Source organism: Nannobrachium achirus, assembly GCF_963921795.1.
Source record: "Nannobrachium achirus genome assembly, chromosome: 10".
NCBI lineage: Eukaryota > Metazoa > Chordata > Actinopteri > Myctophiformes > Myctophidae > Nannobrachium > Nannobrachium achirus.
In genome coordinates, this window is record NC_137819.1 from 32,217,326 (window position 1) to 32,231,208 (window position 13,883).

Genomic DNA, 13,883 nt, shown 5'->3' on the forward strand with positions numbered 1-13,883 from the left:
CATGCATTACAATCACCCATTCACACACACATTCATTCACCGACAGCGGAGGAAACCATGCAAGGCACCAACCTGCTCATGGGGAGCAATTCACCCTTTGTCAGCCTTCTAATTGGTCCCTGACAGACCAACCAGCAGGCTCTTTCTGCCTTGTCCCGCCCTGGTTCCGCCTTTTTTTATGTTGAATTTGCTAAAACATTTAATTTTTGGAACAAACTGGGCACCTTCCGGTTCACAAGCCGGACACTACCCCTGTGCCACTGCCGCCCCATGATGAACTATAGGCCATTCATTTAAGAACAAAACTAAAAAGTTGAAATATGGAGATACAGTACAAGGTTTCTGCCCCGACAGAGAACCGTCAGTCAAACTGCTCGTAAACACTTTCAAGAGCTTGTTTGCGTATTGTAAAACAGTCCTAGTATACTTTCAAAAGCACATGCAAGCTATAAAGATGTAACAACCGCACTTTTGTTCGCCACCCTATAGAGTATACTGTACTTCATTGCTTGGAGTTCCCCAGGGGGCCAAGCTAGGCCCTCTATTTTTTTCCGTCTACACCAAATCTCTGCCGAATGTTTGCTCAGTTTACAGTTTAGGCATTTAGCAGACGCTTTTAATCCAAAGTGACTTACAATAAGCAGATAACATCACAATAATAAACAAGATAATATGTCAGTACATCATCAACAATATAACAAATGCAAATGGATATCTATCTAGAAAAAACACAATATTATCAAAGTTCTAAAAAACCTAAAAAAAATAAAATAAAATAAAAAATGCTAACTAGCTTCATGTATGGTCATTGATTTTTTCTGTAGTGCTAAGGGTTTAGGTGGAGTCTGAAAAGGTGAGTCTTCAGTCCACGGCGAAGAATAGGGATGCTGCTGAGGCTCTTGCTATTAAGAAAGCATCATTCTAATCGTGCTGTATAATCGTGTTTATTTCCTGATGGATGGATTGCCACTCGGGGCTTGTTTTTGCTAAACTATTTTCCTTTTTGCTCCCCTCAGATGTGCTGTGTCCAAACATGAAGGTGCAAGCAGATCGCTTTAAGCCCGGCAGTACCAGTTATGGTCTTGAAGAGGTTCCAGGTATGTGAAAATGGCCGCTTATTTCTCCAAACATTTTCCACAGCCCCCCCTTTTTGTACGTATGCAGAACAACAGCGATACGAATTGCTGAGGACAAGCATGATTCAGGCAACACAAACTGATGTGCACAGTCCAGATGCTGGACAGGTTATTATTCTTTTGGAGGGCAGAGAATAACACAGAAGAAATAAGAAAACATTACTCACAGAATCTTCTAAATGATTTAAGGACACTCATGCACATTCATTAAGTTTGTTTAACTGATGTGTCGAATCTGTCATCAGAGTAAAGAAATGCTGAAGAATTCTTGTAAATGCGTGCAAAGACTTTGGGAAAACAAATTGGGGACGTCCTCGGGTGATACATCATGACAATAGATGGGGATACTAGAACCTTTCAAATTCTGTGACTTCCACATGCAGTGTTAAGATCAGTGGTGGAAAAATAACTACGGTACTTTCACTCGAGTACTGTACTTACAGTACCATAAGTACAATTTGGAGATACATTGAGAATTTTCCATTTTGTCTTACTTTATACACTTCTACTCCACTACATCTCATCTCAGAGACAAATTTGTACTTGTTACACTACTACTACTACTGTATGATTATTTGACAGCTTTGGTTACTAGTTACTTTGCTATTCAAAAACAGCAAAGAAAATTGCAAAGAAAATAGCAACGCATCATAAGCTTGTAGATCTGCTATTTTCACTATAGTTTAGGCCCCCAGGGAGACATCAAATTTCTCTTTTGGGTCTTAAGCTAAAAGGTGTGGGAACCACTGCTTCACAGCATAGCTACTGCAGCACACTCTCTTTTTACCGTAGATCGCATCATGCTTCTTCTGTGTTCATGAGTTTCTCAGAAATCTTTAGTAGCACAGCCAGATAGGTAGAATGTTGTCATAAGAATGTCTATGGGGATGTGGGTTCCTGTCTGTACCTCCCACACACATTCATCACGCTAAGAGGGAAAACAGACGCACGCACGCCACGCACACACGCGCACACACACGCGCTCACACACACACGGTGCACTTACGCATGCACGCACGCATGCACAGACACACACAGCTGCTTGACTCCTCTGCTACTGCGGACTTCATGGAATTGACAACAGTCAATACAGTAAATAATGTTTTACAATGTGCAGGTATATCTCTTCAAGTATAGACTTTAGTCTGCACATATGCTACCTATACAACCTATAAGACTGCTTCATCTGGGTCACTTACACAGCTATCTTAGACAGACAGACAGACACACACACACACACCTTAGATAAATGGACAGACACAAGGACGCACGGACAGACGGTTAAATTGCTATTGGTGGCCAAAGGGAAGTTTTGAGTGTAACACCAGAAACCGTATAGGTTCCGAACGGAACCATGTTTATTTAATACCGGAGGACAAGGTCCCCCATTGGGATATCAGCGCCATCTGGCGCTGCAACAGAGTAAAACTCATAAGCTCCCGTACGAGAAATATCATTTGTCGGTAGGGCTGTCAATCACAAACGAGGGCACCGCCCCCGAGTGTATATAAGCCCTGCGGGCTATCATAACTTCCTCTAAAGCCGCACCTCTGCGCCCGCAACTAGCGAACCGAGGGGCTTTATTCTGGGGGACCTTGTCCTCCGGTATTAAATAAACATGGTTCCGTTCGGAACCTATACGTTTATTGTCATACCTCCAGACAAGGTCCCCCATTGGGACTCATATACTCCCCGAGAAGTCATGAACCGACAAGACTGTCGTGCACACCGACCACACCCGGAAAGGAGGTCCTGTCAACCGACGTGACCCCTTTCAGGACTGATCCGACCCAGACCCACAGGGCCTGGGCGTGTTCAGACAGAAAAAGACCCTGACAGACCGAGGCCTGCCTTATGCACTAAGGGCAGACACAGGTCCACCTTATAAAATTGCAATAATATAAGGGAAAAACTCAGGGTCCCCCCACGTATTCTAGAGACAGCAACATGCTATCTCAGGAAGGGGAGAGAGCCGCCCCACTACATAGTAGGAAGGGCAGCAGCACCCAGAACCGTATGCGCCATAGCAGAAGGCGCAACGTCCAGGTGATAGTAGGTCGCAAAGGTAGACGGCGAAGACCAATTCGCCGCTGCACAAATCTCCTCAATGGAGACACCTTTGGACAAAGCCCAAGAGGTAGACACACCCCTAGTACTGTGGGCCTTAAGTGCTTCCGGCACTTCAGACCCAGACCGGGTGTAAGCCAACCTAATAGCATCCACAAGCCATCTCGACAGAGTGGGTTTGGACACCGCTTTTCGTTGACGGGCATTCATGACCACGAAAAGCTGAGAAGTAGACCTGCTGTCCACCGTCCTATCACAGTAGGCCTTCAGGGCCCTAACTGGACAAAGACAATGAAGACGCCTATCCTCCTCTGATGCAAACGGAGGAGGATGGAAAGCCGTCAAAACAACAGGTTCCTTCGGGACCACTCGGTTCTTAGGAATAAAACTCAAATGAGGTTTAAGAAGAACCTTGGAGTCATTATTGAGAAACCTCATACAATCAGGGCTCACAGAGAGCGCATGAAGGTCGCTCACACGCTTAGCCGTAGACAAGGCAAGCAAAAGAGCTGTTTTGAAACTTAAATGTTTCAAAGAGGTCCTCCCAATCGGTTCAAAAGGTGCCTTGCAAAGGCCCTCAAGAACCACTTGTAGATCCCAAACAGGAAACAAGGCTCTGGTCACAGGTCTCAAATGGTCCACACCATGCATGAACTGGACCACCTCAGGGATTTTAGAAAGGCCTTTGCCTGCCACCCCCAGGTGGCAGGCATCAATAGCCGCTAAATAACCCCTCAGTGTAGAGAACGCCAGACCAAGGTCCAGGCGGTCCTGCAGGAAATCTAACACCTTCTGGGCCGAAGCTATATGAGCCACCACAGGTGGCTCCTGTAGCTCACACCAGTCCAAAAAGGCATTCCATCTTCCATCATACACAGCCCTAGTAGAGGGGGCTCTAGCACTCTGAATAGTGGCTACAACCATCGGTGAGAAGCCTGCTGCAAGCAGGTTCTCCCTCTCACGGGCCAAACCCACAGGTCTAGGCCCCGTGGGTCTGGATGGAAGATCTCGTCCCCTGCCTGGCGCAGCAGATCCCTGAGCAAGGGAAGCCGCCAAGGGGGTTGAGAGAGCAGTGGGGTGATCAGAGACCTCCACACTCCCCTGGATGGTGTCACCAGAAGAACCTCCTGGTTGGAACATCTGATCCTCTCCAGAGTGGGAAGAATCAGTTCCAGGGGTGGAAACGCGTAGAGAAGACCTTGTGGCCATTCGTAAGCAAACGCGTCCATCCCCAGAGGAGAAGGTCCCCTCACTGAAAAGTAAAGGGGGCACTTCGCGTTCTCCTGGGAGGCAAAGAGGTCGACTCGCGGTCGACCGAACCTGGAGAAAATCTGCCTCACCACCGCAGGGTGGAGAGACCAATCCTCGTAACGAGGCTCCCCCCTGGACAACAGATCGGCGCCGCCGTTCTGAAGGCCCGGGACATGGGAGGCTCTGATGGACCTCAACCGAGGCAAGCACCAGAGGGTCATCTCGCGCGCCAGCTGATCCAGCGTCCGCGAGGAGAGGCCGCCCTGTTTGTTGAGATAATACAGGGCCGCCGTGTTGTCCGTCCTGACCAGGACATGGCAACCCCGGAGAAATGGTTCGAAATGCTTGAGCGCCAAGTAGATCGCCATTAATTCCAGATAGTTGATGTGGTACTCCAACATGGCCTGGGTCCAAAGACCCCTGGCTGAGCGCCCCTCGTGGGTGGCGCCCCACCCCGAGCGGCTGGCGTCTGTGGTGATCACCTTGCGTGACACCACTTCGCCCATGGAGACCCCACTTGTCAACAACGCCTGGTCCCTCCATGGGACCAGAGCGTCCATGCAGACCTGGCTGACTGTCACCTTCCTGTACCCTTGCAGGGAAGGAATCCTGAGCGCCAGTGACCACCGCTGGAAAGGTCTCATATGAAACCTGCCCAGACGCAGAAGTTGCACTGCTGAAGCCATCAGCCCAGTCAACTTCATGCACTCCTTGTACCTGACCACCTGGTTCAGTCGGAAGGAGCCCAGACAAGCCAGAAACCTGTCCACCCTCTCCGGGGAGAGGCGAGCGGACATGGTGGCCGAGTCCAGAGATATTCCTATAAAGGAAATCTGCTGGGAGGGTAACAACATACTTTTGCCAAAGTTGACGTTGAAACCCAAGGCCTTCAGGTGTGACAACACCAGATTGGTATGGCGCGCCGCTTCTGAGCAGGAGGCGGCGGATATCATCCAATCGTCTATGTAGTTCGCCAGCCTGACTCCCTGATGCCTCAGTGGAGCAATGGCTGCCTCGGTCACTTTCACGAAAACCCGAGGGCTCAGAGAAAGACCGAAAGGGAGGACCGTGTACTCGTACAGGCGCCCCTCGAAGGCGAACCGCAGGAACTTCCTGTGTGGGGGATAAATGAGGACGTGCTGATAAGCGTCCTTCAGGTCCACTGAACAGTGGAAATCCCCCTGTCTCACTGATTTCATCAGTGACTCTGACGTCAACATCCTGAATTTGAACTTTTTCAAGTGCTTGTTCAGAGCACGTAAGTCCATAATCGGACGCAGCCCCCCTCCTTTTTTCTGAACCAGAAAATAACGGCTCCAGAAGCCTAAACGGCTCTGGTCGCGTGATAACTCCACTATAGCGCCCTTGCGCAATAGTGAGCTTATCTCCTCCCTCAAGGCATCGGCCTTCAAGCCGCGGGCTCGAGTATAAATAACCTTGCTGGATAGGGAGGGTTTTTTCGCGAACTGTAGTCTGTAACCCCGTGTCACCGTCCGAAACACCCAGTGATTCGGATTGCAACGTTTCCATTGCTCTGCACACTGTGCTAACGTGTTGCTGAGCAACGGAGAAGCCTTGGGGTTGTACCGCCTGAGCGGAACTACTGGGCCGGGAGGGAAAGGTTCCATATCCGGGCACGTATCCGTATCCGCTAGACGCCGAGCCGGAAGGCGCGGAGTCACCGGCGGAAAGAGCGTTTCCGTTTCCGGTACGCTTATTTCCGTATCCGGTGGGGGACGAACACGTGACCTCCGGGCCGGAAGGCGCGGAGTCACCGGCGGAAAGAGCGTTTCCGTTTCCGGTACGCTTATTTCCGTATCCGGTGGGGGACGAACACATGACCTCCAAGAAGCCTCGCTTGTTAATAATACATGCGACACACAACGTGGAGCCCGGGGGACAGGGTTCATCGCATAAGTAACATAATCCCCGGCTCGGGGAATTGTATTTACGTTTATAACCTGTGCTAAGGCCTTTATATGCTTCCTTGCGGGAAGACGAGGCCGACCCTGGGTGAAATGTGTTGGCTTCTTCCCTGACGCTAAGACCAAACTCCTGTCCTGAACTAGAGTCGGCATAACAGTGCCGCTCGGTGGAGACAGAGGGGTATTGCACACTAGAGAGACTATACCACTGTGAATAGGAATTAGCTTGTCTGGGAACATTTTGCAAAGAGAAATATTCTGCTTGTAACCTGTCTGCATGACTGGAGGAAGCGATATTATCTGAGTGGAAAGAAATTCCAGCCTGGACTTCTCTACACTGGTTAAATTCATGCAAAATGGGGTCGTCTGTAGTAAAGCAGGTGGGTTTGAAATAAACAGGCATTGTTTCATCAACACACTTTTTATTACAGGCACTGGAGGAGAGCACAGAGGAGGAATAAACATTGATTTCTTGGCATGAGAAACATAGTTTGTATTGTCCAAACGTCTGCGCTTGCAAGGGGGGGTCCCCTGAAATTTCAGGGGGACCCCGCCAGGGTCCAGTGTCACTTTCGCGGCGGCTTCCCACGGGCTTTGTGGGAGCTGGCCGGTATCCCGTGCCTGGGAGGGTGGCGGGATTGAGAGCGGGCCTGAGCCCCCGCTGCAGTGCGAGGGGGTCCCGCGGAGGAAGAAGAGGGGGTCCTAGGGGGATTGTGTTTCCCCTGCTTGGAGGAAGAGCGCCCCCTGTCAGCCTGACCAGGGGCCTTGCTCCGTCCCTGTCTCTTTTCCTTTCTGGGTACCTGGGGGTCCGTCGTGGCTCCCAGGAGCTCCAGAGTGATCTTCTTATCCGCCACCTCCTGGCGGAGAAGCTCCAGTCCACCGCCCATGAGGAAGGTAGGGTGGCCGGGGAGGTCTTGCAGGATCTTCCCGGTCTCCTCTCCAGAACTGCCAGGACACTGTACCTTGTCTAGCCACCTGGCACGTTCCACCTGGATGCAATAATCCATGCCATGTCCAAGCCACTCGATCGCGTGGACATTCAAGTCCATCAGCATGCGCAGCGACTTGTCCATTTCCTCCACCAACACGTCAGGCACCTCCCGCATCTCGCTGAGGAGGCGCCTGGTGGAGGAAAGCAGCAGCTGGGTGGCGTTCATCGTCCTGGCTGCCAGCGCGGACGATCTGTAAGAGTTCCTCACCCTTGAAGACTGCTTGTCGTCAAAGGGGATGGCAAACCCAGGAGGCTTCTTACCCACGGCCAGATTGAGGGGAGGCCGGCCTCCAGGACCGGTCCGCTCATGGTTGGGCTTGAGGCTCCCTACCAGGGACTGGGCCATCAGCTTGTCCATGGGAGGGCACAAGGGGATTCCCGCCTTCTCTGAGTCGCGGTAATCGACCAGGAAGGGGAGCTTGGGGGGGTCCTTGTGTGTAGTCCAGGTTGAATGCAGGGCCTCTGCAAAGCCTGGGACTAGTGGTAGCTTTTCCATCCGACGCGGGGGAGAGGACTCCAAATCCTGGCCCAGGAGAGGAATCCTAGCCCGTGGTCCGAGTGGCGCATCTCCGAGTGGCAGCTCCAGGCCACAACGGATGGCGGCGCGTTCCAGCACCGAGAGCTCGTCCATGGGGATGGAGTCTGGGTCTTGCGCCGCTGCCCCTCTCGCCCCAGCCGGCATGGAAGGGGGGAGAGAGGCAGAAGGGGCTTGGGAGGACGCGGCGGAGATGGAAGCCTCGGCATGAGGAACCACCCTGGCCGCGCCTCCGCCCTGTCCGGAGGGGAAAGAGGACTCGTCCTCCTCCGAGTACTCACCCTCCGTGTCCAACTCCTCCATGTCGTAGTCCTCTAGCTCCGGTTCGTCTCCGTCGCTAGCATGCCAGGAGACGGGGCTAGGTGGCCGCATAGCCCGTAGCTGGGGGACGGAGAAGGAGAGAGGAATGTCCCCGACGACTAGAGGGTGGAATTCCTTGGGGGGGACGATCCACGTTGTAGCTGGCGGAGAAACAACGTGGGCGGTCTTGCATGTTCTCTTCTTGGGCACGGCACCAGTCGAGCCCGTCGGAGAAACAGCAGTGGAAACAGGGGCCGCAGACCCGCTAGCAACGGGGCTACCGAAGCTAGCAGAGGGCGAGGCCGCTGGAGGCCTAACCACGTGGCGAGAAGCAGCGCTGTGGCGTACAGCGCTGTCCGGCACACGAGGAGAGGTGTCTGGGAGGGTTCCGGCGGAGACCGTGGTGTGAAGGCCGTAGCCTGCGGCAGCGATCTCGCATCGTGCCTCGAGGGCTGGAACATCGTACTGGAGGCATTCAGCACAGTTCACCCCCGTGGCCGGGGCCGGAGGGGAAGAGAGGCCAAGGCGTGTCCTACCCCCATGCAGACAATGCAGAACGGATGTGTATCTTCATTGGCGATGAGGCCTTTGCAGCTGGGAAGGCCGCACTTCTTCGGTACCCTAGCTAGCAGGCTGCTAACTGTAGGTCGACGAGCTGCCATCGTGAGCTAACCGAAGCTAAGCGAAGCTAAGCTAAGGCAGGGAGACACGTGGCAGAACGTACAGAGAAGAAGTAAAGACTCAAAGCGAAGTGAAGAAAAGAGACCGAACTGTTAGGAAGAATAGAATTAGAACGTACAGGAGAATAATCTCTAAAGGCCAGTGGCCGACTTTCCTAGTCAACGCTTAGGCTAAACTTTAAAGAAAATTATACTTATATGGCTGAGTTCGCGACACTAGTTGCAGGTAAGCAGAGGTGCGGAAGAGGAAGTTATGATAGCCCGCAGGGCTTATATACACTCGGGGGCGGTGCCCTCGTTTGTGATTGACAGCCCTACCGACAAATGATATTTCTCGTACGGGAGCTTATGAGTTTTACTCTGTTGCAGCGCCAGATGGCGCTGATATCCCAATGGGGGACCTTGTCTGGAGGTATGACAATAAACTATAGGTTGGGTTCGAGGGTGACGCCCCAGAATTTGTAGCTACAGATTGAAATGGCGCTCGGTCAAAAAGTTAACGATAGCCATAGTGTGATAGTGTGATTTGAAAATATGCAGTAGCTAGTTTGACAAAAGCAGGTGTTTATATGGTGTTAAGAGAAGACTGAAGCGGTTCCCACTGACGAGACTAGATCACGTTGTCTCCACGCAGCATGAACAGTGCCAATTACGTGGTGGTGCTGTGTAACTCCTAACTGTAACCAAATAAAGGACAAGTCAAGATAAACCACTAAAACCCAACTATGGTTTTTCAGCAGCCTGAGAACTAAACTTTTTGTTGTTGTTGATTGTGTTGTAAAAGGAAAATTTAAATAAATCAATGTTTAGTCCATGCCATTGCCAGCACCATATCCAAATCCCCTTTCAACGCAAATAGTTTCACGAGAATTAAAGCTTTAGGGATAAAGACATCAAATTAAATAAAGAGATATTGCCTTTTTTTATGTTTAGCGTTCATAGCCTAACGGAGATCCTTTAATTGGCTGTTTGGTCTCCACAAGTTGTACTAAATCTAATCATACCCCTTCTTAAGTCTGAGGGCTCGGGAGCTTCAACTCGCTGTCACACAATATTTGAATTAGGCAAATCAAAGGCAAGCGGTAAAAGTTAAGATCAGCAATTTGTGGCTGAGAGCTTTGATTTTGTCCCTGTAGTCAGAAGCACTGGACAGAAAGTACTCCTTGTCATTAAGAGCTGAGCCTCCTCTGGAAAGCTGCAACTCTTAACGTGACATTTCTATAAAAGAAATGTCAAGTCTAATTGGACCTGATTGTATTTTGACAGCCAAGGAAACCAGTGGGCAGAGAAGACAGGCTTATAGCCAGACTTGTGATATTGACAAGAAAGAGAGAGAGAGAGAGAGAGAGAGAGAGAGAGAGAGAGAGAGAGAGAGAGAGAGACCATAGTCAGGGTGTCACAAGGGGGGGGGGGGAAGTGGGACTCAGTTACTAGGGCCCAAGGTGGTGGAGGGGCCTTAATTATTTTATACTTTAGCTATTGAAAAATAGCAGATATACAAGCTCACAGTGCGGTGCTGTGACGCGAGCTTGTAGATCTGCTATTTTTGAAGAGTAGAGAAAATGTGTGCAAATCTTTGAATATATGTAATTTTCTTCTGGGGGGTCCCTGAAACTAAATATTTTGAGATGGGGGTCCGTGGCCAAATACATATCATTTTGAGGGTCCTTCCTTCACATGAAAAGGTTTGAGCACCACTGACATAGAAACATAGGTTTTTCAAAAAACCTTGGAAGGATTTGAAATATTCAAAGACTTGCACAAATTTTCAATCTTCAAAAATAGCAGATCTACAAGCTCACGGTGAGCTTGTATATCTGCTATTTTTCAATAGTTAAAGCACAAAATAATGCGTTCCCAGTCTAAATGGGTTAAACCCCCTCCCCCTATGAAGAACATTCATGGGGGGCCCACAGTGAATGCTTGTACCCAGGGCCCAGAATTTGGTGCGACACCCCTGGAGACCATAGTCATTGAGGCTCTTATCCACTGACACATCTTCACTAGTGGTTGTCTAGTCTAGGCCTGTGGTTCTCTAACTGTTTTGTGTCAAGTTGGCCCAAATCGGTATGGATTTGGCCACGGATGCCATCTGAAAACAAGCAATGATTTGAGTAAAACATTTTCACATTTTGCAAAACCAAATCTGTGACGCACCATATGAGCTTGTAGATCTGCTATTTTTAAACAAATGAACCAATGTTCAAGGCCAATGGTTCTCAAAGTGGGGTCCGGAGACCCTTGGGGAAGTTCCAGGGGGCCCCCAGCAAAATGAGCAACAGGTTCAGCACAATTTTATATACTGTATACAAATATTAAAAAAAATAGCTAGAATAGCAGTTCGACAAGATCACTACATGTGTTTTTTGCTATTTGTTTAACATTGTCAGTGTCACCTACCGGTATACTGTATAATGACATGCCTCAAATAACCTTGCCTTTTTTAGGCAAGGTTGGAAGTCATTATTTTCACTGTTTTTGTAAGGGTTAAAAGTGAGTCTAATGAAAGGAAGGTATAAGAATAACTATTTAGATTATAGGGTTCACTCGCTCCACTGTAATTTCTCCATCTACTGTATAGAGTTGTAGAATTCTGTACTTCTGCTCTAATCGGGGGGGGGGGGGGTCAGGACCCCCAGGGGGTACCCAAATGATCACCTTGCCGTGCGAGGCGTTATGTTGTGGGCTTGTAGATGGTGTAGATCTTGTAGTTCGGTTATTTTCAGTTTCAGAATAGTTATCTGTGGAACCAAGTCAAGCTAAATGTGAAGCCTACAAATCCATGTGCTTGTCAGGGCTCAAATATGATTATGTTGTGGGGCCGTGGCACTGAAAAGTTTGGGGAACCCTTCGTCTAGACTAGGGGTTTTCAAACTCTTTTGTCTCAGGGCACCCCTGTAAATATTCTTTTCATCCGAGGCACCCTTACATTATAATTTCCACTCCCAGCACCTTATATTTATAGCATATCGTCGTTGTCGGGTGGAAACCTTGTATGTCCAAAACCGTTCATTTTGTATTTATCATCTATAAAATGTACTGAACTAGTGAAAACAGCAGATCTACAAGCACACAACGCCTTGCGATGTGAGGCGTTGTGTGCTTGTAGATCGGCTGTTTTCACTAGTTTTGTGTCTTGTATGATGAAGCAGGGCTTTGCTTTACCAAAAGACGTACACATTTGCAACATTTGAAACTTGGAGATACGAGGTTTCTGCCCGACAGTGACGATATTTTTGTGATTATGTTGCGAGGAGAACGTTGAGATAATAGCCATTTGGTTAGAACTGACTGGAAATAACTTTGTATTTAAAGTTTAAAATGATACTAAATATTTTTTCAAGTGTCCAAATAAATTCCAAATATTATCAAATCATCTCGCGGTACCCCTGGACTGCTGTCACGGCACCCCAGGGTGCCCCTTCACCCACTTTGAAAACCCCTGGTCTAGACGCTGACACATCAGTGATATTGAAGACACTTACAGTACTTATTTTTCGAACTCTCTCTTTTTTATGGGAGTAAAATCCTATCACACAACAATTTGGCCCCCCAGTAAGTACTCCTACAACCCCCTAGGGCAAGGGTCTTCAACAGGGGGTCCGGGACCCCTAGGGGGTCCTCAGCGTTACTACAGGGGGTCCTCCAAATTGACATGAATCCAAAATACAATGATGATCGTGCAGATTTGTGCTGCCAAACAATGACACTATGGATTCTAGGAAAAGGTTGTGGGGGTCCTTTCTTCATCTCTCTCTCAACTAAGAATCCTTGACCTGAAATTGTTGCCCTAGGGGTCTCGGGTCCCCTGTTATAGAACACTGGTATAGATTGGAAGAGAAGCCTCCATCCAGCTCTGTCCCCACAGTGGGCTTGGTGGCTGCAAGCTTAGCAGGTTGAGCAGCAGCGGGGTGCTGCCAGCTGTCCCCCATCAAAAGAATGCACTGTGAAGGAACGCTTTTTTTGCCTTTTTCCCAGTCGCTGAACTCATCTGGATTTTCCCACAGATCGCCCCTTTGGTTGTTTTTTGGCTGTTCCAAAATAACTCTTTTTTTGGGTTGATTATACATCATCCCTTGCCAAGGGCAAAATTACAGGTCTGTGCATGCAGTTCGTCGCAAACAGCCACAGAAACACAGTGTTGGGGGGAAGAGAGAAAGAGAGAGAGAGAGAGAGAGAGAGAGAGAGAGAGAGAGAAGAGAGAGAGAGAGAGAGAGAGAGAGAGAGAGAGAGAGAGAGAGAGTATTTTGCATGGTGAAGCATGGTGACAGAAGGGAATACAGGGCTTGTAAAGACACAGCTGGCATGGGGACCTCGACCCATGCATGCACCCCTCCTCCCGCCTGGTGTTGCCAGGTTTTGTGAGAGAAACAAGCGCAGGCGTGTCTACGAAAAATAATCTCAAAAGAAGCAACTATATAAGTTGCATCATGATCGCACGCACGCACGTCTTTTTCACTTTTGTCTGCCGTTGGTGCCCAGTGCTGCAGTGCACAAAGTTCTTGCATTAATCCACCACTGATAATAAGCAACACTTTTGGCAACACAGCCTCCCACGCTAGGATGGGGGGTTGGGGGGTGAGGGGACGCGTCACACACATCAGATGGAGAAGTACCGTATCAGTTAACAGCAGGACTAGAGCTCAGCTGCTCCGACAGACTCAGTGGTACTTAGTGGCCGATAAGAGGGTTGCCGTGCCATCTCTTGTCTCCTCCTCTGTCATTCCGTTTGTTGTGACGCCATCGTTTCCGGTTGTTATTTTCTACCCTGTTGCTAATGGCACGGGGGTAGCCTGGCTAGTATGTGTTGTCCATGTGCCACCTGTCTCCAGTCCAGACTTAGGCCTATTTCCAAATTGCCCCAGTGTAAGCCTGTGGAGCACTATCACGTTACCGCCTTTAACATGTGGTGGTGGTTTGCGCTATGGCCCACAGACAATACACATTATGGAAAGTAGCCTGCAGCAGGGGTGTTCAACCTTTTCTGGCCAAGGACCC

At 49.4% G+C, this 13,883-nt stretch overlaps 1 protein-coding gene across 1 annotated transcript in view; it reads left to right on the forward strand.

Moving 5' to 3' along the window:
* col22a1 (collagen, type XXII, alpha 1) overlaps positions 1-13,883 on the forward strand; it is a gene marked incomplete at both ends in the record, with an annotated part of 109,162 nt that overhangs the window by 9,723 nt on the left and 85,556 nt on the right. The window contains one exon of the mRNA XM_080735391.1: positions 1,017-1,097. Coding sequence (XP_080591517.1) covers positions 1,017-1,097 — 81 coding nt within the window. The remainder of the gene's footprint in view (positions 1-1,016; positions 1,098-13,883) is intronic.